The sequence below is a fragment of the Impatiens glandulifera genome, chromosome 5 (assembly GCF_907164915.1).
Source record: "Impatiens glandulifera chromosome 5, dImpGla2.1, whole genome shotgun sequence".
Lineage (NCBI taxonomy): Eukaryota > Viridiplantae > Streptophyta > Magnoliopsida > Ericales > Balsaminaceae > Impatiens > Impatiens glandulifera.
In genome coordinates this window covers 40,111,666-40,136,745 of record NC_061866.1, presented here as the reverse complement: position 1 = coordinate 40,136,745, position 25,080 = coordinate 40,111,666, and the positions used below count along the sequence as shown (strand labels likewise).

Sequence of the window (25,080 nt, the reverse complement as noted above, 5' to 3'; positions counted from 1 at the left end):
ATATTAAAAATATCACCGTACATAACAAATAAATCTATAAACCATAAATTTTATTTTATTATTAGATCATTTACATTAACCCAAAAATTCCAACCAATCTTATTTATTAATTTTCTGCCTCATAATTAAGTTTATATTTTAGTCATTCCACATATACAAAACTGATTGCATTTTAATTCCATTGGAGACAATAATGATATCTTTAAATGGTTAAGAGATTTTCATGCATTCTGTTACAAAATCATTACAAATTTAGATAGTTCATTGAACTTACACCATTACAATTAATAAGATCATTCAATGAACCTACACTAAGGAACTATATAACTATTGCATGACTCTCCACCAAAATATAAACAATATGTTTTACGACAGTTTTCGATAGAAAGCTAACACAATAATTCACTGGTGTATCCCTCTTCTAGCATAGCGAAAAAAGAGGATGATAAAGGCGATTAAGGAAGCCCTAAATCCAAAACACTTGCCACTTAAATACCCAAGATGGGTAACTTTAGTGAGATCATTACCACATTTACCAACTAGAAAACAATAACAATTTGGGTCTATAAGATGATTATGATGAAAAAAAGATGGATATTTTTTTTATTGATTTGTTAATCCTTAAGAAATCAGTGTACATGAAAAACATGAAATGGTATGAATTATCATCTCAATAAATATCCAAAACTAAGGGATGTATAAAAATAACAGCTATCACATACCTGCTAATAACCAAAAACATAACTCTGTTGTTGAGTGAAGAGTTTGGTATACTGAATCGGATCATATCCATGGTTAACCATCTCTTTCGCCATTTTCTTAGCCTCGTCCATTTGGTTATGTTTCGCGAACCCTTGAATTAAAATATCATAACTCCACTCGTTCGGTACGCAACCCTTCTCTCGTAATAGGTTAAACACTTTATAAGCTTCGTCCATTTGATTAACACTTAATCTTCTCAATATCATATTGTAAGTGTAAGTATCTAATGGAAAACATTCTTTTATCTCTGCTTCCAACTCTTCGCCATTCTCTATTCTTCCATGGTTAGAAAACACGTCAATTAGCATCCCCACTCGTTCGCCAACAGGACTTTCTTCTAATCCATCTCTCGAGCGAATCCACGCCATATAAAGATCCCGACTTTGCAAACTATGCAATAGAACCAAGTTTCCAAGGAAGGACGACATATGCTTTCCGACTCTCATGAAGTCGTCTAAGATATTCACGACTTCGTAGTATCTCCCAATCGAGCAAAATAGCTTCACGAGCTCCTCGTAACACTCTAGGCTAGGGATAACGATTTTCTTCGCCTTGAGATCCCAAAACATCTCCAACGCAATGTCGGGTTTCTTGGCCTTGCATAGTCCGACGATCATCGTGTTCGATAACTTCCTCCCGATTCGTTTCCTCGTTGATAGCTCGTGAAGAAATTGAGAGCATCGGAAATCTTGATGTTCTTTAGATAGCTTTGCAGGAGTAAAATGTCTGAGGTTATATCCGGTAAAATGTCAAATCTCGTCATAATCTCGTAAACTTCTCTCGCCATGTATGGACAACCGACGTGCCCCGCTCCATCGATGTAATAGTTGAACACTTCACGGTTAGCTTCGAAATGAGACAATTGAAAATTGAGTAAATCCTTGAATCGTTTCTCGGGATTCCCCATTCCACATAGATGTATGATAACCGCTCTGAAGAACTTTCGCGGAGGAATGATTCCCTTCTCTTGCATCTCGATTAGTAGTTGTGCAGCCACATCTCCTTTCCTCGACTGGTTGAAACCGGTGATCATATTGAGATACGTTTTCGGGCGGGTAATCTTTGTTTTCGCGAACGATTCGTGGATAGCATAGCCTTCTTCAACTCTACCTGATCGACATAGGGCTGATATGAACTTGTCGAAAATGGCATTGCTTGGCATGAAATTACGATCTAGGGCAACCGTGACTAATTCCTTCATCTTCCCAAATTTCTTTTCCCGGCATAAAGAGTCAGTTAGAATGTTGAAGGTCCTCTTCCATGGAAAGCAACCTTGGCTAACTAAATCTCTTAGAACGTGATAAGCTTCTTCGGTGCTTCCATCTCCACAAAGAGTGTTGATTAGATAATTATAAGCTAAGCTGTTAGGGGAGAGACCGAATTCTTCTCTAGATTTGTATAATTCAAGAGCAATGTCTGTCAAACCGCCTTTGCAAAAGAAACAGATAACAGCATTCATAGTGACTTCATCCGGCGAGAGATTGTTCTCCTTCATATCCTCCAAAAGATCAGAAACTTCATCGAATCGATTCTCTCCCAATAGCTTGCATATCAGCATGTTGTATCTGAAAACTTCAGGTATGTATCCTTCCTGTAACTTCTTCTGTTTCAGAAAGTTCAAAGCTCCATCAATTTTCCCAGCTTGAACAAGGTCACGAATCCAAACACTGTAAACCGGCTCCAATCTATCTGAAATTACACCAGCTTGACGAAACTCCTCAACCAACATACCAGCTTTCTCAAATTGTTGAGATTTACAGAGATAATTCACAACAACTTTCAATGAGTGACCACTCAATGGCTTTCCAGATTCCACTAACTTGCGTAAATAAGCCTCGGCTTCATCCAACTTCCCTTGCTTGCAAAGATTCTTGACGAGAATCGTATGGGTGGACATGGGAATCTAATCCCATGAGAAAAATCTGCTTAGAAATGAAGTCTACAGTATCATACAATTCCTCTTCTACTAAGAATTAAGTAGGACGTGATAAGAGAACTTGTCTAGATCAATTCCCTGAAAACGCATTCTACCGAACAGCCTGAGTGCAACATCAGGCTTGCCTGCGATCGCATAACAATTACTAAAGTACTGTAAAATCGAGTTTTATGATGATACCTTGATTCTTTAACTTATCGAGAACTCAAGCATTAGAGGCATAAGCTTGGCTCTTGCGAGAATCTTGAAAATGGAAAAGTAAGTGCTACGGGTGTGGTTAAAACCAGGTTGTCGTCCAGCCCAATCGAAAAATTTAAGGCAGAGAGAACCTTTTCTTCTCCATTCCATAATTCAAAACTTCTAACACAAACTGTTCGGAGAGAGGCAGATTCAGCTGAATAAGAGCCGAATCGGCGGAAAGACGAGTGTCAACAGAAGGGTCATCGGCTTCCACGATTTCGAAGATCTGATCCAATATGGGATTGTTTCGACTCTTGAACCAATTCCTGAAGGATGAAAGAATAACGTCCTTAGTCTGTACCTGATCATGACGATGCAGTTCTAGTCCTGCAGAGCTGTCGAGAAAAGTGGCGGTAGAGGAAGACGGGAGTATTTGATGAAGACCTAGGATGAAACGAAGGTAAAGTAAAGATTGAGTTGTTATCTATGGGTATTGATTCTCGACGAAGACAGCGAAGAACCCTAGTTTTGCTGGTTAAACCCTTGACTGTATGCATCGTTTCAGAAGATATTAGCTTCAAAGGAAGCAAGACGATCATCTACATGCTTTATCTTTCTAACTCAAAGTCCGGCGATGGGAAATTAAAGGTCGCAGCTTTATCAGCCGCCATCGCTGCTCTGCTGCCGCTGCTTCAGTTGAAAACTTACTTCTTGTTTATAAATTCGCCATTTTTATTATGGAAGAGAGAATTTTTGTTGCAGAAACAAAATCTGGGACCAATTTCAAATTAGGGATTTCAAATATAAAGATACCTAATTTGCTTTTTTTTCTCTTTATTATTTAAATAAAGTATATATACAAAATAACCTAAATATTTTATTTAATATTATTGAGTGAGTTTGAATTAAAAAAAATATATTATTAAGTTTATTATGGAACTTGAGATCTTGTAGAATTTGTTGCATCTAAAGAAGAATACTTCATTGTGATATATTATACAATCAAAATTGGATCAAAATATTTTTTGAATACGATAAAATTACATCTTTTGAAACATATGTTAGACATCACACTTTAAAATCGTCAATCATTTTTAAGTTAATATAATTTGATCGTGTTCTAATATCTCGATAATGACATTGTAACATAATTTAACAAGGGATAGGAGGAGGCTATGGATCTTCTTGGTAAGTATCGTCGTCGTTTTGATTGGATTGCAATTCTTTATCACTAGTCTCTTTGACGGCTGAGGTCTCCACATTGTAAGAGAATGCCCAAACAGAAGCACAGTTTTCATCGCCTATAAAATGAAAGAACATAATATTAGATTGTTATAAACAAAGAAACAAAAAATAGAAAGGAAGTGACAATTGACTTAATTCGGTAAGAAGTCTAGGTTACCAAATATACACGTGATGCTTAACTTGCAAGACTACCCTACTACTCATTGGATGTTTTTTTATTTATAATTTAAAAAGATTAGTTTTATTAAAAAGAGCGCAAGATGTGTTCAAACGTTACAATAAGGAATTCGTCTTTCAACTTGTATTTTATATTTTTATTAAGTCTCATGAGTAGCTCTAATAGTATACGTACAAGACTTGTGAGGTAGTGGGAAGCGGAAAATAAGACCACAAACCTAAGGATCTCAACCCTACGAAACTTTCTATTTAATCTTGTCTATCTTATCCTACCCTTGATCCCAGTCGTTGGTTCTTAACCCTATTTTACCAGACATATTTTAACCCTATTCTTAAGGAGTAGACTTAAATATGGAAATTTTGAACTAAAAATATCAATATATATGATTTGTAAATGATGACAATAATGGAATTTTGTTTAGTTGAGATAATCTTCATGAAGTATTATTATTTTTTATCATATTCAAATCTCATATTTCATTGCTTTTATTATGACAAGTACTTGATAGTATTTTGTTTCAACTAATGAATTGTATATTAAACTTGGTCAAACTTGTAAATGATTACCTCTTAATCGCACTTCATCAGACGAGTCGGACTCCTCAATAACACCATATCTTCGTTGCCCTGATGAAGTAACTCCCATTGGAAGAAATGGATGAAAGCTGAATCCATTAACAGTGTCTGCGCAAATCCATGCACAAGTATTATACATTGTAATTTATCATGTCCTTCTGATATATACTTCGTAAAATCAATAGAATTACCACTTGCAGCTTGGAAGCTTGAAACCCATTGTCCAGTTTGAAGATTATAAACATGAACAAGTCCGTCCTAGAAGAGAATTGAAAAATCAATTGATACCATTTTCGTACAAAGCCATTAACAGTATCTACATAAATGAAGCTTTCTGCATAAACCATGTCAATAATACATACCTGACCACCTGTAGCAAGATGTTGACCTAAGGGATCTATATCGAACTGTATTCTCTGATTTGTATCATCTGTTGATCGATATAACCTACATCCGACAACAACAAAATGAAGAATTAAATAAATCATACAATTGCAGTTATTATGAAAGGTTGAGGGCAAAGGTAATCGATGCTAGTGAATTTGACCATGCAAATGAATGAAGAACATATTAAAGTAGCACTAGATATTTTCATATAAGTCGTAAATACCAGAGGCTGAAGTTAAAGAGGAAAAAGTTCCATTTTTATAATTTTTTGTTCCAACATGGTGAAAACTATATGTTATTTATGTTCAATCTGAATAATATATAATTTATATCAACTCAATGAATGAGCCTCTTATCTATTTATCAATATACCAAAAGAAGCTCTTTAACACAATAACGAGCAATGAACACCTAAAATAATGAGAATCTTATTAAAGAAAGCGTAAAACGAGACTTACTTGTATACAACATCAACAGTCTTCCGCAAGTCCCAGCATAATATATATGGGTCCTACAATCAGATAGGAATTGAAAATTTCTTACGCTTCAATGTATGAGTGTATCTGCTAATGGAAACATAAACTGCGTGTATCCATCCAGCTCACTTTGTTGCTTCTCACTTTTAGGGTTATTTGTTTGGATTACTACTAGAATTAATCAATATAAATAATAACGGGTTTAGAACATAAATTAATTTAGAAATTAAAATAAGATTAATTTGTAAATATATAGGATGTTAATCAGTCATTCTTAAATGGAACAAACGATTTTCTATTAGAAAGACAAATAAATATGTGCAAAATCAAGGAGCATCCCAATAGCTCCAAATCAACACAGAAAATAGTCTTCAAAGAATGGAGAATGATTTGGATTAGGAAAAGTAACATCAACACTTTACCTTCCTCCCACCAGTATATAGATAGTTTCCATCTTTTGAGAATTGAACCTGGAAAGAAGTATTAGAAAATGTGGTTACCTAACAATCACATATAAGAAGCCCTAATAACAATAGATAACCACTTACATGTGTAACCCCACCCTCCTGGCCATGTAAAATATACAGAAGTTCCATATTGTTTTCACTATAGATCGCAGTAGTTTGGTTGTAGCATCCAGTAGCAAACATTCCATTATCACTAGGAGAGAAAGCAATTGCTGATATAACACCTAATTCATGGGCCAACACTTCAAGTTTATAAAATTGCCGTTAACATTTATTTTGTTTTTTGAAATGTTACAAGTTTGTATTAACAAATCTGACTTCTAATAAATACAAACAATGTTTATTCCAAGTCTTGCGCACATGCCTTAAGCGTGTTTATTTCCCAACTCATCCATAATGCCACATTGATGCATCAGGCCACATCATCATTTAATTAGTTACTAGACTATATATAAGGAACATTACGGGACTAATTAATCCTAACCAATTAGGTCTCTAATTAATATAATCACTCTAACAAGTACCGCATGTTGAAGATACCTAAGAGTAATAATGTCTTGGCAGTTTTATGATTCTTTCCTAACTTGTGTATAAAATACCAAACACGGAAAGGTACTATATGAGTAAAGATGAAATAGCATGACTAAATCACCATGAAGACAGAAGTATATGTCAACTACCTGATTGTCCTTCTTTTTTCCCTTGAGTGGTCGAATGCTGTCCAAATTCCTCTTCCAGGACGATGAATATCAAATACTCTGAGAAATTTGTTGTACCCAGCATATATCCCTGCAACATTATTTGAAATATCATAAAAATATTAACAAGTACTTTGTCAGTATTGATTATTTAGAAACATCAAAACCATAAAGAAACATCAGATAGACCAATAACTCTACAGTAGTAGACAAAATAATTATCCTATAACATAAGATACTAAGAGAATGGATGCATGTAAGGACTTCATCTGCTTAGGATTTACACAGAAATTAGAAAACAGAAAAGAGTATACCGAATATATTTTCTTTGATAAAGTATTGTCACTGATACACTTTTTAAGTTTGGATTATATACACAGTTAAGCAGTTAAAGTCTTTTCAAGCCTTTGCATCTCATTTCATTGCTTGATGGTGTTGCTTTAGATTGAGATCGTTTAAATTGACATAATAATTAAGATGGCCTAAAATTTCCATCTCAACTTAAAAAATTAATGTGATTGAAATCAACTAGAACAATATCACTAAAGTGAAGTGACTGGAGAGACGCAAAGACAGTGAATTGGAGAACATTTTTGAGATTGAATAGAGGCGACAGATGAAACCTTAAGAACAGAAGACAAAGTCCACGAGATGAATATGAGTCAAGTTTTATTCATGTTATTACTAATTTGGGTTTTATATCACTCTGAGATGTAGAAGAGATGAAACTTAAGAAACTAGGTGACATAAATTGATGTAGAAGAAAAGTTAGAGGTCACACTATTCAAGTCATTAAAATACTGAATGAGGGACTCTCCAGCTATATAGCATTGGCATAATGGGTACTTGCTCTGCTACTTCTGGCTACTGGACTTTCAGTCTTTCAGTAGTTTAATTATTTAGTTTATGGTTTATATCTTCTACACCCTAGCCAATATGTCTTCTAGTAAATCCTTCTGACTTACTTGACATATTATTATAATGTGATTGGGGTAATGTTCCTTGTGGTTAGTGACTATGTAATATATTCTTCCACATCTTTAACTCATTGGATTCACATATCTTTTGTTTGTATATACTTTTGTAGAGATTTTAAGAATAAATTTAATGATGGCCAAGTTAAATATTGTGAAAGACTAATAGTAGGTGTGGAAATAACATATACCAAAAAGCATCTGCATGGGACTCTACTAGAAGTGGTTAGGATGGACACATTGATGTTGAAGATTAAGGTCTTAAGGAACACCTTTTTTAGTTGGGAATTGTATAAATGTAATTGAAATGGATTAATGTAACAGAATAATAATAATATAATTGTACCATAAAGTGTAAGTTACAAAAGGGGAAAAGGAGATGACCCGGAGAATGCCACATGACTGATAATCAAGCTAAACAACCAATGCTGGACAAAAGGCTTTTATTGAGTTGTATTACATAATAACCCGTAACAGTAATACATGGATGGATCATGGTGGTATAATGTAAATACCAACTTTATTATCGCTTTATTTTCTTGTTAAAAACAATAATAAAGTTGGTATAATGAGCATGATCCACATTGCAGATAATCAAGAGAATCTTTGTAGTGCATAACTAAACAGGGAAGCATTCAACTTCACTAACCGAACCAACACATGATAGAGAAACTCAAGAAAGTCAGTCTAGACTCAGAAATCAAAGGTGAGGGCAAGAAAAACATGCAATAAATAAGGAAGGAGTATGGTGCCATGTGGATCACCTGGAAACCTTACTTGGTCCCAGCAGGATTAAATCCAATCGAAAAGGCTGCAGTTATTTCATCCATTGCATCATAAGCCCGATAGGTGCAACGCAACTGTAATTCAAAATAAAATCAGAGTTATTCTAGATAAACTGTCCAACTGAAAGGCATAGTTGTCATGAAAGGTCGATATAGACATGGAAAGTTGAAAGTCCAAGTTTTTAACTAAAACATATTTGAGTTTTGCTATGAAAATTCACTGTCTTCTCACAAAATAACTACTCTATTAACCTGGCCTGTAGTAGCATCCCAAAGATGGATAGGATGGTCTCTAGAAGTCGATGCAAATACACAGGTAACTGGATCTGAAATGCAGAAAAAATAGTCTACGGTAAGATTATATCCAACTAAGAATGGATTCTGATGATTTGTATCTTATAAGAATGGATAAAAAATTAACCTGAAGCAGACATGAATGGGTACCAGCAGAAGTCATATGCTGATTCTCCCTCATTAATACTTAGGTTTGCCAAATAAGAATCTGAAGCTGCATGAATAAGAACAAAATCAACCAAGATCAAAGAGAGAAAGAGAAATCATTATCAAGCCATTCTTACCAATATTAAGATCCAACAATATGTAAAAACAGCTAATAACATACTGGAAGTCAAGCTTACCAATAACAAAAGAAAAAGCACAATGTCTAACAAATCTTGTATCCTGATAAAAATTACCTGTGTCCACAGCTAAAGACCAAATATCTTCCGGATAGTAACTTCCATTATCTGGTCTAAGAAAGAAGACAAGAGGTATTCAATTAAGAAGCTCCATCAAAACATAATATTAGAAATTCGTGAATAGCCTTTATATATAAACACTAGAACTTTACTTCACACATTTGCCTGCAATTGCCACTTTTGTTTGCGATAGATCATTGAGATAAACACGTTTTTAAGAGCTTGCATGAAGAATTTAGCAAGTCATGTTCAAAAGAAATTTGGATGATAGTATATGATTCCGAGAATTATAGTTGAGTAGATTAATACTTTGTATATAATTTCCTTGTGGTATCCTACAAGTATGTCAAGAATTCCCCATCATATTTAGTTGCAAACCTCTGTTTTTATTTCACTCCTGCTATTGGTGGACTTATTGCTATTACTTTGAACTTGTTTTACTCTTATCAATGCTTGTTTTTTAACTTTACATGTATTGATATGGGAATGTTATGTTTATCTTATCAAATATAATATCCTCAAATCTTCAAAAGAATAATGTTGGGATGTTAGAGCATAACTATATTTATTCATAATGAGCTTTTCAAATAATCTATAAACCGAAACAAAGCAAGACGCCTGGATTTCATACAAATCCAACTAAAGTCCTAATTTCATTTCATGAATGCAGTAGGTAGGTTATGCAAACAACACACTTACGAGGAGAACAACCGAAAGATGTTATCTTCAGAACTTGTGAGGAAACACGAGCCATCCGTAGACCTTCAAGCAAACGATATTTTAAGAGGGTATTCGACAGATAAGAAAAAGAAGCCGCCATTAAGCAGAAGAAGAAGGAGAAGGAGAAGATACCATTTGACGCCCTTGAGGAAATTATTGGATTTGGAGAGTCCCTGAACTGATGGGTGAAATGGTGGGTTCTAACTGGAGGAAGGTCGAAGAGAATAGACGGCCAGGAGTAGGCCTTACTATCATCTGGTTGTGGGGGTCTTCGAATTCTTCAGGCTTTTCTGCAATTTCTGTATCAGTATGCGATTCTTCGAATGCTTGTTCCCCCATTAGAAAGCTGATTATCAATTCTCAAACGATGTCACTTCCTTATTGCAAGCACACGGAAAGTTCAGTTGAGAAAGACGGCGACCCTCGATGGATGCTCGTGTTAGCGCCAAGACTTAAGAAACCTTAAGTTCCGGTTTGTATTATACCAATTAAATTTGTAATAATTAATTCTTGTTTATTAAGACTCGAACTTCACTCGTTTGTTAAATAGACTCAAACTTGTGTCGTTTTCATTAAATAAGATTCGAACTTTGAATTGTGTTATATAGGGTTCGAATTATTAAAATTTTAGTCATTTGAGGTTTAGGAAATTGACAAAAATGTGTTATCTTATTTTAACGTATATTTTGTTTTCAAATTAATTTAACACATTTTTAAATGAGTTAATATTTAAAGTTTTGGACGTATTTTTTAATATTGAGTATTGTTTTTGACCATTTGTTAAAAGTGATATTGATAAAATTTAAAAATGTGTAATCTAATAGAGATTTGAGAAATTTTGAATATAGTTAAATTTTGTATTTATTTTTGAAATAACTTGGTAACGATCTAACATTATGTACAATTTATCAATTTGAACGTATTTGTGTTTTTAAATTAGTATTTTTTTTTTTAAATATGCATGTTTAAAATAGAGAAGAAAGAAAATTATTATTTTATTTTACAAATGTGATAAATTAATTAAAATATAAAATTATTTTATTAAAGTAAGAACACAGACATTACTCATTAGTGAAAAAAACTTTAAATTACTAAAATTATAATAACTAGCATGTATCCCGTGCATTTGTACGATTAATAATATAAAAAAACCTTAAAAAAATTTATGGTTAATTTGGATATATATGTGAGGGTAATGAATATTTGGGTCGGATTGGGAGTTCACCTGCTCATAAACTTGGAACGGTTAAAATAAAAATTAAATATCATATATGTATGTTTCGAACTTGGAACCTAACAAAAACAAGTACACATTTTAACCAAATAAGCTAATAAAACTTTATATTTAAATTCTACACAATATTTGATGAACGCGTAACATTCATAACAATATAATATATATAATAATGCTTAATTTGAATTTGTCGGGTCAAGAGATGTGGTTAATTTGGATATATATGTGAGAGTAAATGAATATTTGGTCAGATCGTGGGTTTCATTCCGTCCATAAACTTGAAACGGTTAAAAATAAAATAAAATGCTATGTATATGTTTCGAACTTGCAACCTAACGTACAACTTTTTAACCAATAAACTAATAAGACTTTATATTTAAATTCTACACAAAATTGGATGAACGCGCGACATTCATAACAATATAATCTAGATATATAATAATGATGAGAAAACCTAAGGGTTCGTCCACGGAGGGTGATTTAGAGCATAAGTCCATGTCGAAAAGTGTAATCGAATGTTGAGAATGTCGGCTTGAGTAAAACAAACATTTGCGAAAAACCTAAGGATTCGTCAACGGGGGTGATTAAGGGTCTAGATCATGTCAAAAGTTGTAATCGAATGTTTAAGAATGCACCCTAAAAGACCGCAAAAATCTTCCATTGAGGGTGGTGTACACGAAAAACATAAAAAAAACAAATAAATTCAACAACAAAAAAATTACAATAATTTTAAAATATGTTCTCGTTGTGTCTTATACTTAATAAATATATTTAGGTTAAGAAATTTAGTTAATTTTATTATATATAATGTTATATATATTATTATTAACGAAAATATTTTTATTTAATATTAGGATAAGAGATATAATTATTTTTAATATATTTTTTTTTTGTACGAGTATGAAAAAAATTATATAATATATATAGTTATTCAAATGTAACTTACAAAATATATATAAATACACAAAATTATAAAATTATTTCAACAATCATAAGTGATTTAACAGTTAAAATGTTAATATTTCATACTTAAGTTTTGAGTTCGAATCCCTCTAAAATTAATTATTATATGTGGGTGCGTGAACATTGGTAGATGAAACGGAAACGATAATGTCGGCTTAAGTAACGCAAACATTGGTGAAAAAAACCTTAGCGTTCATCCACGGAGGGTGATAGTTCATGCCGAAAAGTGTATCGAATGTCGGCTTGAGTAAAACAAACATTGGTGAGAAAATTTATGGGTTCGTCAATGGGGGTGATTCAGGGTTTAGATCATGTTGAAAAGTGTAATCGAATGTTTAAGAATGCACCCTTAAAGACCGCAAACATCTTTCATGAAGGGTATGCAAAAGTCAAAAGCATAGTCGAATGCTTAAATATGTCGGGAATTGAGAATGGTTAAGATTAATAATACATCGTGAAATATAATTTATATGATATATATGGGGTGCAAGATATTTTAATAATGCATTTTTTTAGTATTAAATTATTATTTATATATATATATATAAATCCATAAAATATAATAATATTGTATATTTTAAAAATATATAAATTACAAAATTAATTTAAAAATATATTTAACTAAATAAGTTATGTTTTTAAAATGATCTAATTTTTTATTATTTATTACTATAAAAAAAAACAAAATAAGATATTATATACTTAAAATAATATTTTAAATTAACAAAAACAAAATAAAACAAAATATATTATATATATTTAATATATTATTAACTAAAATAATAAAATAAAAGAAATAAAAATAAATACATGTAAAAATAAAAATAATTTTTTAATATAAATTAATAAAAAAATAAATTAAAAATATAATTAACCAAATATTTTAAGTTTTAAATTTAGTTAAAATGTATTTAAAACTTATTTATTATTATAAAAATAAATTAAGATATTTGAAATAATCATTTTTAATATCATATATATTTTTTTATTTCATTATTATATATATATATATATATTAATTTTAATATTTTTAATAATTTATTATTATAAAAAAACAAATTAGGATATGAATTTTTTTTATTAGTACATATTTTTATTTATTTATTATACTAATTTAATTATTTTTAATATTTATCAAATTATTTATTATAATAATTTATTATTATAAAAAATAAATTAATTTATTGTATATAACAATTTTATTATCACATATTTTTTATTATTATTATTATTATATATATATTAATTTTAAATATTTGTATATTCGTCAAATTATCTATAATATTAATTCATTTATATTTAAATATTTATTATATTCAATTAATTTATTTTTTAGTTTTGATAAATGTCAATTTGATTGAATTTGATTATTAAATAATTAAAATTATTATAAATATAAAAATATAAAAAACTTAAATAATTAATTAAATAATTTTTAATATATTATTTTTCAAATAAGTATATAATAATAAAGAATATTAGACTAAGGTAAAACTTTAATTTAACTAGTCATTTAATTCAAAATGAGATGTTTGATAAAAAAAATTTAAACTATTTTTTTTTCACCTATTAGTGTAGAAAACTCCACTCCTGCACTCAATAGTATTGATGGTGTTTAAATGTTTTTCAAACTTTATATTGCATTAATTTAAAAATATAAATAAATATTCAATTTAGATTAAATTTAATTTTACAAATTAAAATCATTTCAATTTTTTAATAATATTATTTTTATTTAAAATATTTATATATAAATTATATTTTATTTATATTTTTATCTTAATTTAATTATGAAATCATAATTTTTGAAAATTAAATTAAACCATATAATTATATTATAATATATTATTCTATTTTACAATATATAAACTAATTTTATTTTAGTTTTATATTTTTTTTTTAAAAAATAAGGTCTTTCTTGTTTTAAAACGGAGTCACCTTTTCACTTTGTTTTTAGGTTTTTTTCTAAAAATTAAAAACAAAGTGGCGACTTTCATTTTTTTCGAAGTGACTTTTATAGACCTAATAAAATCTAATATGTTGTTAAGTTCATTTCAAATACAAAATACGACAGTAGGAGAGTAAAAACAACTTTAAAACCAAAACATCTTATAAGTCCTAAAAGAGTAAGAGTGTATTTTGGAACAATGTAAAAAGAAGACAAGAGAGTTTGTTGATGAAAGAATATAGTCAATTAGGGGGTATGTAAGTACTGACAAGTTGAGATTTCAGTTATTTTTGAAAGCATCAGTGGGTTGAAAACACTTATTAAAAATGTAGAAGTTAAGTCCACTCTATGAAACAAATAGATGTGATAAAAGTCAAACTATATTAACGAACGAGACGATAGGGCAAAAAGTGATTCGGTTTCACATATTTTAATTAGAAAAAGTGTGAAATAAAATTGACCGAAGTGTGATCATCGATGAAATGTCATTTAAAGTTGTCGAATGAAAGGGGTTTGTGAACTTATTACATGAAGCACAACCAAGGTTCAAGATTCTTGGTCAAAAAAAAATTGCAAGTATGGTTTTGATTTATTCTTAGTTGGAAAAGCTAAAATTCAAAGTGTGATTAATGACCAAAGGGTAAGTATCACAACTGATACTTGGACGTCCATTCAAAACATAAATTACATGGACGTATTTGTGTTTTAAATTGCGTGTTTTTTTAGATATACATTTCAAAATTTTCGAATGCAGTTTGAATGTCTTAAAAAATATGTAGTGTATGAAAATATATTGAAAATTTGAATATATATAAATATAATTATTATTTTGTTGATAAAACTAAAATTATGATAATTAAAGTCTCATATGACACAATTTAAAGTTCTGAGTCTCAAATAGAAGTGAATATTTTTTTTTATTTTAAAAAAACTTTAAAAATATTAAGACCTTGTTGGGTTGGGGTTATTTTAAATAATTTAAAAGAAAAAAATTATGATTAGTGATGATTTTGAAGAGTTGAAAATGTTGTTATGATAAAAAAAATACTTAAAAGATATTCATATATATATAAATAAAATAATAATATTAATTTAAAATAAAAAATATTTTAGTATTTTGATTAATAAATTAATTAATTTGTTAAAGGAGAGAAAGAATGAAATAATGTTTATTTTTTTTAAGTTATAGAATAACCCAAATCTATACATAAATTCGTCCATATTATGAATTCATTTATTTTTTTAATTGAGAAAGTTAATTTAATCCACAAACAGCTGATCTCACCGTCTCAAGACTATTCTGATTAAAAACAAATAAAATAAGCTTTGTTATTTTATTTTATTTTAATTCTAGAAACATTTTTAAAAATATTATTTTATATTTAAAAAACTCAACCCAATTTAGGACTATCTTTATTTGTTTAGTTTGTTTTATTTTTAAATTTAACCATAATCAAATATCATTTTATCTTTAATCAATTACACTATTAAATATATTAACTAAAATATTTTTATTTAAAAAATTATAATTTATTTTATTATTATATATTAATACATTTTAAGTATTTTTAACCCAAAAAAATCTAATATTCTTAAAATCACTCCCTCAATATTTTTTAAATAAACTAGGTTTATTTTAATACACTCAGACCGAACAAACTCTTAATTTGTTTAATTCAATCATAATAAAACATTATTTCATACAATGTCTCATCATTTATATCATTCAATACATTAACAAAAATATTAAAATATTCTTTATTTTAAATAAATAAATAATTTATCAATATATATTAATACCTTTAAATTTAAAAAAAAAAAAAACAACGTGAAGTTTCAACATTACACAATGAGCATTACCAACAACACTAACTAAGAGAGATGGCGACAATTTACTTGTGTAGTTGGGGATCCGATATCTGAATGCTTATGTAAAGAATTATAGAACAAGAGATGTGCACTATAGAGGAATTCAGAGTCATCTTAGGCCAACCAAATAGTCTGCCATCTGTTAACTACACATTCAATTATCATACCTATACCAGCCACAAATATAGACTACCGGCAACATGTATCATGGATTTACTCACATCCTCACAACCACTAAATATTTTTAAATAAGTAGATATATTTTTTTAATTCCAACATAAAAGGTTTTTTTTTAAATCAAAACAATCATACTTTTTTAAATAATCCAATGATTATTAATTAAAAAAACTATACCGAGAAAATGAGTGTGATGCTTGTTGGAATTATTTCCAATATTTGGGTACATATATTATTTAATAATTGTATATTAGTTGTTATCATAATAAAGATTAAAGCCCAAATAAAGTGATTTATTAAAGTATAAAGGTTATGGCTTATTTAGACATCTATAATAAGTATGGGGACATATTTGTGTAGAAGCAGAAATACCATTCATTATTTCGTTAATGGGCCGAATAATAAATGGGTATATTAGGGCTAGGTCCCCAACTCATATAGATAGCCTACCGATTTGTTTCTCTCATCGAACAATAAGGTTTATGTTCATCTCTCAAGAACACTAAAGAAGAAGGCTATCGATATAGGGTTGGAAGACTTAAACCCCACCCACATCTGACATTCTGATCCAGGTCCAGATCCAGAACAAGAAGATCCACATTCAGATTCAGGTCCAGATTCAAGATCAAGAGAAGATCAAGAAGAAGAGAATAACGAAGAACGGCTTAATGAACCGTTCTGCATTCAAGATCCAGGTACGTTTCCGCAATTACAGTTTATCTCAATTTATCGACATAGAGTATATAGATTATAGACTTAAGGATTAAAGATTTAGACTAAAGAATCTAACAAGTGGTATCAGAGCCATCTCTATGTCTATTGAAATTTAAGTTTATAAGAATTTTAAAACATATTCATATATGTTCTTCATCTATTTCGATTAAGGATTAGTATAGATCATTGAATTTGTAAGGGTTTAATGATATTAGTAAGGATGATCAGAGATTAGCATAGATCATTGTATCTATAAGGGTTTAATGATAAGAATGATAATGATAGGGAAGTTGAATAGGTTTTTTTTGGTTTTCTTTACTAAAAGAATAATTCTAAATAATATATATAAAATAAAAAATGAGATAATTAAGGAGAAATTATTTCTATTATATATATTATTATTTAAATAATTAATTAAAGAAATATATATTATATATAATATATACATATATGGAATTTAGTAATTATAATTAATTAAAGAATAGAATAATAATTAATTATGATTAATTATTATTAATTAAGGAATTAATTAATTATATAATTATGCTATTTTTTTTTTAGGATTTGTCAAATTAATAATTAAAGAATTAATTAAGGAATTTAATATTTTAAGAATAATAATTAATTATTAATATTATTAATTAAGGAATTAGTTATATATATATTGAGGAATTAATTAAGGAATTTAATGTTTTAAGAATAATAATTAATTATTATTATTATTAATTAAGGAATGTAATTATATATATTGAGTAATTATGGAATAAAGAACTCTTGAAATTCTAATTAAGTTTTTTTTATAACTTAATTAAGATATTAATTATTTATAATAATTAATGTATATATCATAAAATAAATTAAGGATAACATTAAAGATTAAAGGTATAGAAACTAAAATAAAATCAAGAATTATATATATAATTTTTAGTAAGAATATTTGAAGAGTTATATATATATATATAATTAAGAAAGTGAGATATGATTAGATAATTAAGAAGATATTAATTAATATATTATATATATTTTGGTTATATTTGATATATAATAATAATTATAAAAGAATCTTAATTTATTAATTAAGGAATTTTGAATTTTAGAATAATAATTTATTATCATTCTAATTATATAATTATGTAAAGAATTAAGGAATTCAGTTTTAGAATAATAATTAATTATTATACTTATTATAATTAATTTAAGAATTAAAATAATGATAATATTATTTTAATTAATTAAAGATTGAAGAAATATTTATTTCTGAAATAATTGTTAATGTATTAATACATTTATATACTAAAGTAAAATATATTATGGAATTCTAGAATTTTAAAACTTTAATATATATCTATATCTATGATATAGGTTATGATTTGAGAATTAAGTAAAAAAAAAATAGTTACTTATCATGTTTATAATCTTTTATAAATATTGAATTAGTATAAAAACGGATGTATCATCCATTTAATTTATGACTTAATTAATGTATAGAATATATATTCAGAAATTAAGAAAAATTCAATTTATATAAATATATTCAGAAATTAAGAAAAGACAAGAAAAAGAGATTATTATTTTATTAATAATAATAATTTATAATTAAAGAATAAATAAATATCAATAAGTTATTTATCAAGAATTAAGGAAATCAATTAACCTAATAATTAATTTCAGGTAATCTGTGTAATTGATTATTTAATTATTTAATTATTTATTATTATTATTATTATTATATTTAGATGAATAATCAATTATGTTATATTACACATTCAAATATATATACATATTTCGGTCTTTATGTATATATTGTGTTGATTGATATTAAGAAATAATTGAGTGATTAGTAAAATCACAATTATTTGTTTTATGTAACACATATGGAATTTATGCAATTTTGATCCATAAAACAACATTCGGATTTTCGGTATTAATAACACATTCAAAAAAAAAAATTGGTACAATTTTAGGCCCACTTAAATTTGTAATTATGCGGTTGTTAATCGGCCCAAAGGAAGGTTAATAATTGGTCGGATTGCAAATTTAAATAATGTACAAATTATTAATTTATAGAACATAATTGTTTTATAAGATTAAGACGGTTGTGTTTGTAACTATGCGATTATTAATCGGACAAAAGGAAGTTTAATAATTGGTCGAGTTATACACTTAAAGTATGTACATAAGTTATTAATTTATTAAATCAATTAATTGAAGCAACATCCTACCAAAGTAGGCTCTCTTGTGAAGGTTAATATGTTTTTATAAATTAAGAAGGTAGTGTGTATGTATTTCATGCGGTTATTTAATCGGCTCAAAGGAAGATAAATAATTGGTCATAATAACATTATGCACATGTGGTAATAAATATGTAACAATTATTCGGTGGGCCATGTGAATAATTGGAATATCCAAAGATAACCAATTGTTTGACAGGACTTATTGTTAATATTTGATTACTACAAAAGAGTACCGTTTGCAAGTTAATATTTAATGTCCAAAGACTAAATATTAATGTTGCGTTTGGTATCTTATGATGAGACGTACCATTATTTTGAATTTATGTGATTATTAAATTTTGTGAGTATGATTGTTCATTTGTTTTGTTATCTAATCAAGTTAACACTTCTGCTTATACGGATTATTTTCTTGTCAACATCTTAAGTTCATTTTATATGATATAATTTTTAAGACATATTTAGAATTTGTTATATTTTTAAGAATTGTATCTAAAAGGGTTAAAATTATAAGGGTATTATTAGAATAAATATTTCATAAATAATATATGTTTTATTTTGTTTCAAAAGTAATGCATTAAAGTCAGAGTTACAATAATGTATTCTCATGCATCTAATTTGGATTTTCTTATTTACATTTAAGTTAATTGATGTGAATTGTAGTTGTTTAAAGGGAGACATAGTCTCTATATGAACTCACATCAATTGTGTGTAAGAAAAATAAAAGATTGAAACAAAAATAACATAAATAGTGTTCACTTAGCAAATACCTTAATACATAATAAAGAAATGAAGTTGTAAGAATTGCAGATATTGCACCTAAAAGAAAATTACTAAAGAAAGTGGTGCATAAAAGAATACATATTATAGTTTGTTTTGTTTGTTCTAAGAGTAATTTAACTTCAGTACCCATACACATTTAATGGTAACTTCAGTATTACTAAAGTAAATGTGTTGATGTACGGTTGAGTTAATTGTCAAAAGTCAATTGATGGTGAAAGAAACATCGGCGTGGGCATTGACAATTCATATTAAAGATGAAGAAATAAAGAATTACTTTAGATACTTTTTTATTTGGAAACAAACATTTATGGAATATCTTCATGTAATTGATTCATTTGGAAGGAAGAGTTAAGAATTGCAACTTATATATGGAATAAAGATTCAACTAAAACAACTAGTAAATTCTTTTGGGGTTGTCCAGTTAAGGTCAGGCCTTATAGGTCTAAAGAAAATAAACTAGACTAAAGAATTTCTAGATGTTAATTATTGGATATTTTGAAAGATCTAGAGATAAATTTAGTCTCATAAATACTTCAAGATTAGCCTTGAAAATAAATATATATACATAATACTCCTTAAACAAGAGTTTAATGTATGCTTTAGATTATATGAATCAAGAAATTAAGAATATTTATGATGTGGGACAAATACTTGAAGGATCCTGGTTTGGATCATTAAGAAAGCAACCAAACAACTAATGTGATATTTTAAGAACAAAACATTGCATACTCATATAGTGAAATCGAATCGGATAGAGATCATTTGGTATATTGATTCGAATTTTGTTGGATACTAAAACAGTCGAAAATTCGTGCCACATCATTTTAGTTTAAAGAATTAATTTTTGGAAGAGTGTTAAGTAGACACTCGAATTATTTCAAGTTGATGGCAGAATTTATTAGGTGTTTTGTGGTATCCAATTAAAGAATCTGACTGCAAAATTTTGTCACGAGGTTGCAAATTATGGATGATATAGAAAGACCACTAAAGTTATTACGTGACAATAATTTGCAGTTCTTTTACTTTAATAGTAATATGAGTTTGACTAAGTCGAACTATTTGGAAAATAAAGAATTCAGAATGTTTATTTATCTATTGAGCATATTTGGACAAACTCTAAAATTACGGATCCGTTCTCTAAATATTTGTTATCCGAGGTCTTTCATGAACATATTGTTCATATGGATATTACATATTTAGATGATATACAGTTTTAGTGAGAGTTTGTATTGTGATGCTTGTATAGATACAATTTGTAATTTATGTGCACATTAAAGAATTAGTTTCTAAAGAAATTAAAGATTTAGTTTTTAAAGAAAATCAAGATTTTAAAATTATTTAGATTGATCTCTATAAGGAATAAAGGAGGACCAGTTGGTATTAGACATGTTAAAGATCACACTATATGTTAATCCACACTACACACCCATGTTTAATCTATGTCATTTGATTGTATTGACATATGTGACTATTGAGGGTTAAGTTACGAATTAATGTAACAAAAACCGTTTTAATCCTATGTTGTTATAATTGATGGACGAGATTGATATAGATGTATTTGTAATGGTAACAATATTTTGAGCTCTTAAGGTTATAATATACAATTGAAGAAAATATTATATGACCCAAGTGGGAGATTGTTGGAATTATTTCCAATATTTGGGTACATATATTATTTAATAATTGTATATTAGTTGTTATCATAATAAAAATTAAAGCTCAAATAAAGTGATCTATTAAAGTATAAAGGTTATGGGCTTATTTAGACATCTATAATAAGTATGGGGACATATTTGTGTAGAAGCAGAAATACCATTCATTATTTCGTTGATGGGTCGAATAATAAATGGGTATATTAGGGCTAGGTCCCCAACCCATATAGATAGCCTACCGATTTGTTTCTCTCATCGAACAATAAGGTTTATGTTCATCTCTCAAGAACACTAAAGAAGAAGGCTATCGATATAGGGTTGGAAGACTTAAACCCCACCCACATCTGACATTCCGATCCAGGTCCAGATCCAGAACAAGAAGATCCACATTCAGATTCAGGTCCAGATTCAAGAGAAGATCAAGAAGAAGAGAATAACGAAGAACGGCTTAATGAACCGTTCTGCATTCAAGATCTAGGTACGTTTTCACAACATATGTTTATCTTGATTTATCAACATAGAGTATTAAGAATATAGATTTAAGGATTAAAGATCTAGACTAAAGATTCTAACAATGCTAAGCAATTAAAATCAAGACAATTGACAAAATCTATAAAAACACAAGAGGCATGATAGGCTTTAAACATTGTCTAAAATATGAAACACATCCATCCCTATTCACAGTTACATTCTATAACAAAATATAATAGCACAAAGAAATACATAGCCCAGTTTCTTTTCATTTTCCAGAAATAAAACTAAAGAAAAGCAACAATATCACATGTTAGTCCAAACTCCAAAGATAAAGCAAATGTCCCAAATATATATTATATATAGTAAACTTTCTTCTTTTCTTCTTCAAATTGTAGCAGCAGATAGAAGAAGTCTCGAAACACCTTGAGTCCATACTTGGTATTCTCTATCATTTTGGCACTCGAATTCTATAACCCCCCTTGCAATCGTTTTCAAGGCAAAATATCGACGATTCTCCCCACCCTCCAGCAATTGTCTTCCAGCCCAAGCTGGAACATCTTTTAAAACACCAAGCACCACATCTGGCCCAACAAATTTAAAGATCATAAGATATCTTTTTGTTACTTTAAATTTGTAACACTTTAATTGTTCGATCATCTTTACTTTCACAAATCCCTATAAGAAGAGAATCAATAGAAGAAACTCAATATTCTTTATGCTTTAAGAATGCTTACTCTTTTTCTTTTTAGTGATGGTCCCAGCAAGCCTACTCTTCATCTTTAACATAACCTATTAATAATATATGTTTAACACCATTATCTACTTACATTTTAAAGTCTCCAATATGTAATCTCATTTGGAATGATTTGAAAAAGATTAACAAACCTGACCAGTACTGTTAATGTAAACCGAGACTATTTTCCAATGAAGATCACCTAAAATATAAAGACACAACAAAAGTTAGCATAAGAGACGATGTTATTGAATCTTATAAACCGAGAAATGGATGGTGGTAACACCATTGCGAGTTCGCTTGAGAAGTTCGCAGCCGCGAGCCAGCATTTCTCGGCTGCACATGCCTAGGAAATTCTCTTGCGATGGATTATTAAGTCCGTCGCTCAAATTACCACCAACTCCTCCTCTTCTCTTGTCGGAGGCGGCAGGGATCACAGCGGCTACATTCCATACTTCCCTTAAAGCCCTAGCCTTCAATGTGGCTGCCCCACGCAATGCTGCAATAGATCATGGTCTTAGTTATTTTCAAATAATCTTCCTTGAAGCATATTATAAAAATTTAATTATTATTATTTTGAATAAAATAAGAGCCAACTTGTTTGATATTTCGTTTTTACAAATCAAACAAAGATTTCATTCAAAACCCATATTAAACCCAAGATCAAACAAATTCAGTTTTTTTTTGGGTTATTTGTAATTAATCTAAAATAATTTAATAATATCATTTAAATTGGATCATTTAATTCAAAAAAAAGTTTAAACAAAAGAAAACAAAATTAGTTAACCATTGTCATAAACTATAACATGAATCAAACTAAGTATGTCAAGTATAATCCACACTAGGTTTCTATCCTAGTTATCTTTTTTGGGCGGTTTTTTCTCGATTTCATCGGTAGTTAACCGAGGATGGGGACAGAAATGGTACTTGTGTTCCCGAACCCCGACACAACCTCGATCTCAACCCGAACACTATAAACACAAAAAAACATACCTGTTGCTGCAGTTGCTGTTAAACCCATGATATCACCGGCAGAATGAACATTAACAGCAGAGCTAATTACAGAAGCAAGATGTTCTCTCTCCACACCCAACCCTTCCGCCGCCTCAACACATTGAGCCGCCACCAAAGTAGCCGCAGAACAGACAGCCATGTCCGTCTTCGCCATCTGCTCATCTTTCCTAGAAGCAGATGACGCCGCCTTGGCGGCAGCAATCGCCGCAATAGCTGCAGCTACTCCGGCAACCGAAATAGCAGCATGAAGCTGTGCATTATGTGCCCTCATCTCTTCCTTCTTCTTTTCTCTCCTATCCTTAAACCATCGTCCCACCGTCTTTCCTCCGCCGGCGCCGGTGGGTGCCCCAAATCTCTGCTGCTGCTGCTGATAATGATGATGGTTATTAATCATCACTTGGTTGCTGTTAAGACGACAATACTGTAAAAATAGATAAATAAAGTTATAAACAATAACACGGGTGACAGAGTACCATCTTGAAAAAGGTAAAAAAATAATGATAACAAAACAAAGGCGTAGTAATGAAGACAAATTGTTGATCCCCATAAAACCATCATCATAACAAACCCACCGGAAAAAACCCACAATTTCAGATTCCGGCTAACCTTGAGATCGTCGATGATATCGGAAGGTGAAACAGGGGGGCTATCGGTAAGAGATCCGTTGCTGTAAGATAATCTTCCAGAAGTTAACGGCGATACTTCTTGCTGCAATCGATTAATTTATCATCAGATTGAATTCATGAATCATGAATCAAGTAAAGTTAATTAAACCAACTTACGGATTGTGACATTATGCGTTCCATTACAAGCTGACAAGTCTCCGATGAGGCGAAGGAGAAAGGGTTGCTGGAGATAGTTGTACCCTCTCCGGCGATGTCCTCAGGGATTGATTCGCCGGCGCCGGTTATGGGTTTTGGCTGAGGAAGGGAGAGGGTGTTGGAAAGTTGTAGAGATGATGAGCTCCAAGATCGGGTTAAGAATTCCATTGGCTCTGTAGGTGTCTCCGGCTGCCGGAAGAAATGTTGCCGGAGAAGAGGATCCATTGTTTGATTGTATTTGAAATGGCCGGAGAATTTGGATTGGATATATGTAGGTAGGGAGTAGGGAGGGAGAGACAAAAGTGAAGAATTTGGCAGAGAAGGGGAGATTTGTTTTATAAAAGAGGATCAGTGCAGTGTAGTGTGCAGTGGTGAGAAAATGTCAA

At 29.6% G+C, this 25,080-nt stretch overlaps 3 protein-coding genes across 3 annotated transcripts; all 3 read right to left on the bottom strand.

Moving 5' to 3' along the window:
- Positions 1-649: 649 nt before the first annotated feature.
- On the bottom strand, positions 650-3,863 carry LOC124939336 (pentatricopeptide repeat-containing protein At1g71210, mitochondrial). The gene is given in 8 exon segments (XM_047479818.1): positions 650-1,426; positions 1,429-2,653; positions 2,655-2,734; positions 2,737-2,838; positions 2,841-2,890; positions 2,892-3,031; positions 3,033-3,362; positions 3,819-3,863. Coding segments are annotated over 8 exon segments (2,673 nt in total). The 3' UTR covers positions 650-725.
- An 86-nt stretch (positions 3,864-3,949) lies between these two features.
- On the bottom strand, positions 3,950-22,903 carry LOC124939335 (telomerase Cajal body protein 1). The gene is given in 18 exon segments (XM_047479817.1): positions 3,950-4,179; positions 4,868-4,984; positions 5,068-5,134; positions 5,239-5,323; positions 5,722-5,774; positions 6,162-6,209; positions 6,288-6,430; positions 6,887-6,935; positions 6,937-6,994; positions 8,656-8,738; positions 8,916-8,989; positions 9,085-9,171; positions 9,359-9,414; positions 10,061-10,123; positions 10,214-10,238; positions 10,241-10,359; positions 22,587-22,707; positions 22,861-22,903. Coding segments are annotated over 18 exon segments (1,419 nt in total). The 3' UTR covers positions 3,950-4,051.
- LOC124938761 (VAN3-binding protein-like) lies at positions 22,236-25,080 on the bottom strand. Its single transcript, XM_047479263.1, has 6 exons — positions 24,656-25,080; positions 24,480-24,581; positions 23,853-24,294; positions 23,012-23,358; positions 22,861-22,915; positions 22,236-22,707 (listed from the first exon to the last, which is right to left on the bottom strand). Exons 1-4 carry the CDS (start codon positions 24,917-24,919, stop codon positions 23,105-23,107), a joined length of 1,062 nt encoding a protein of 353 aa, XP_047335219.1. The 5' UTR covers positions 24,920-25,080; the 3' UTR covers positions 22,236-22,707; positions 22,861-22,915; positions 23,012-23,104.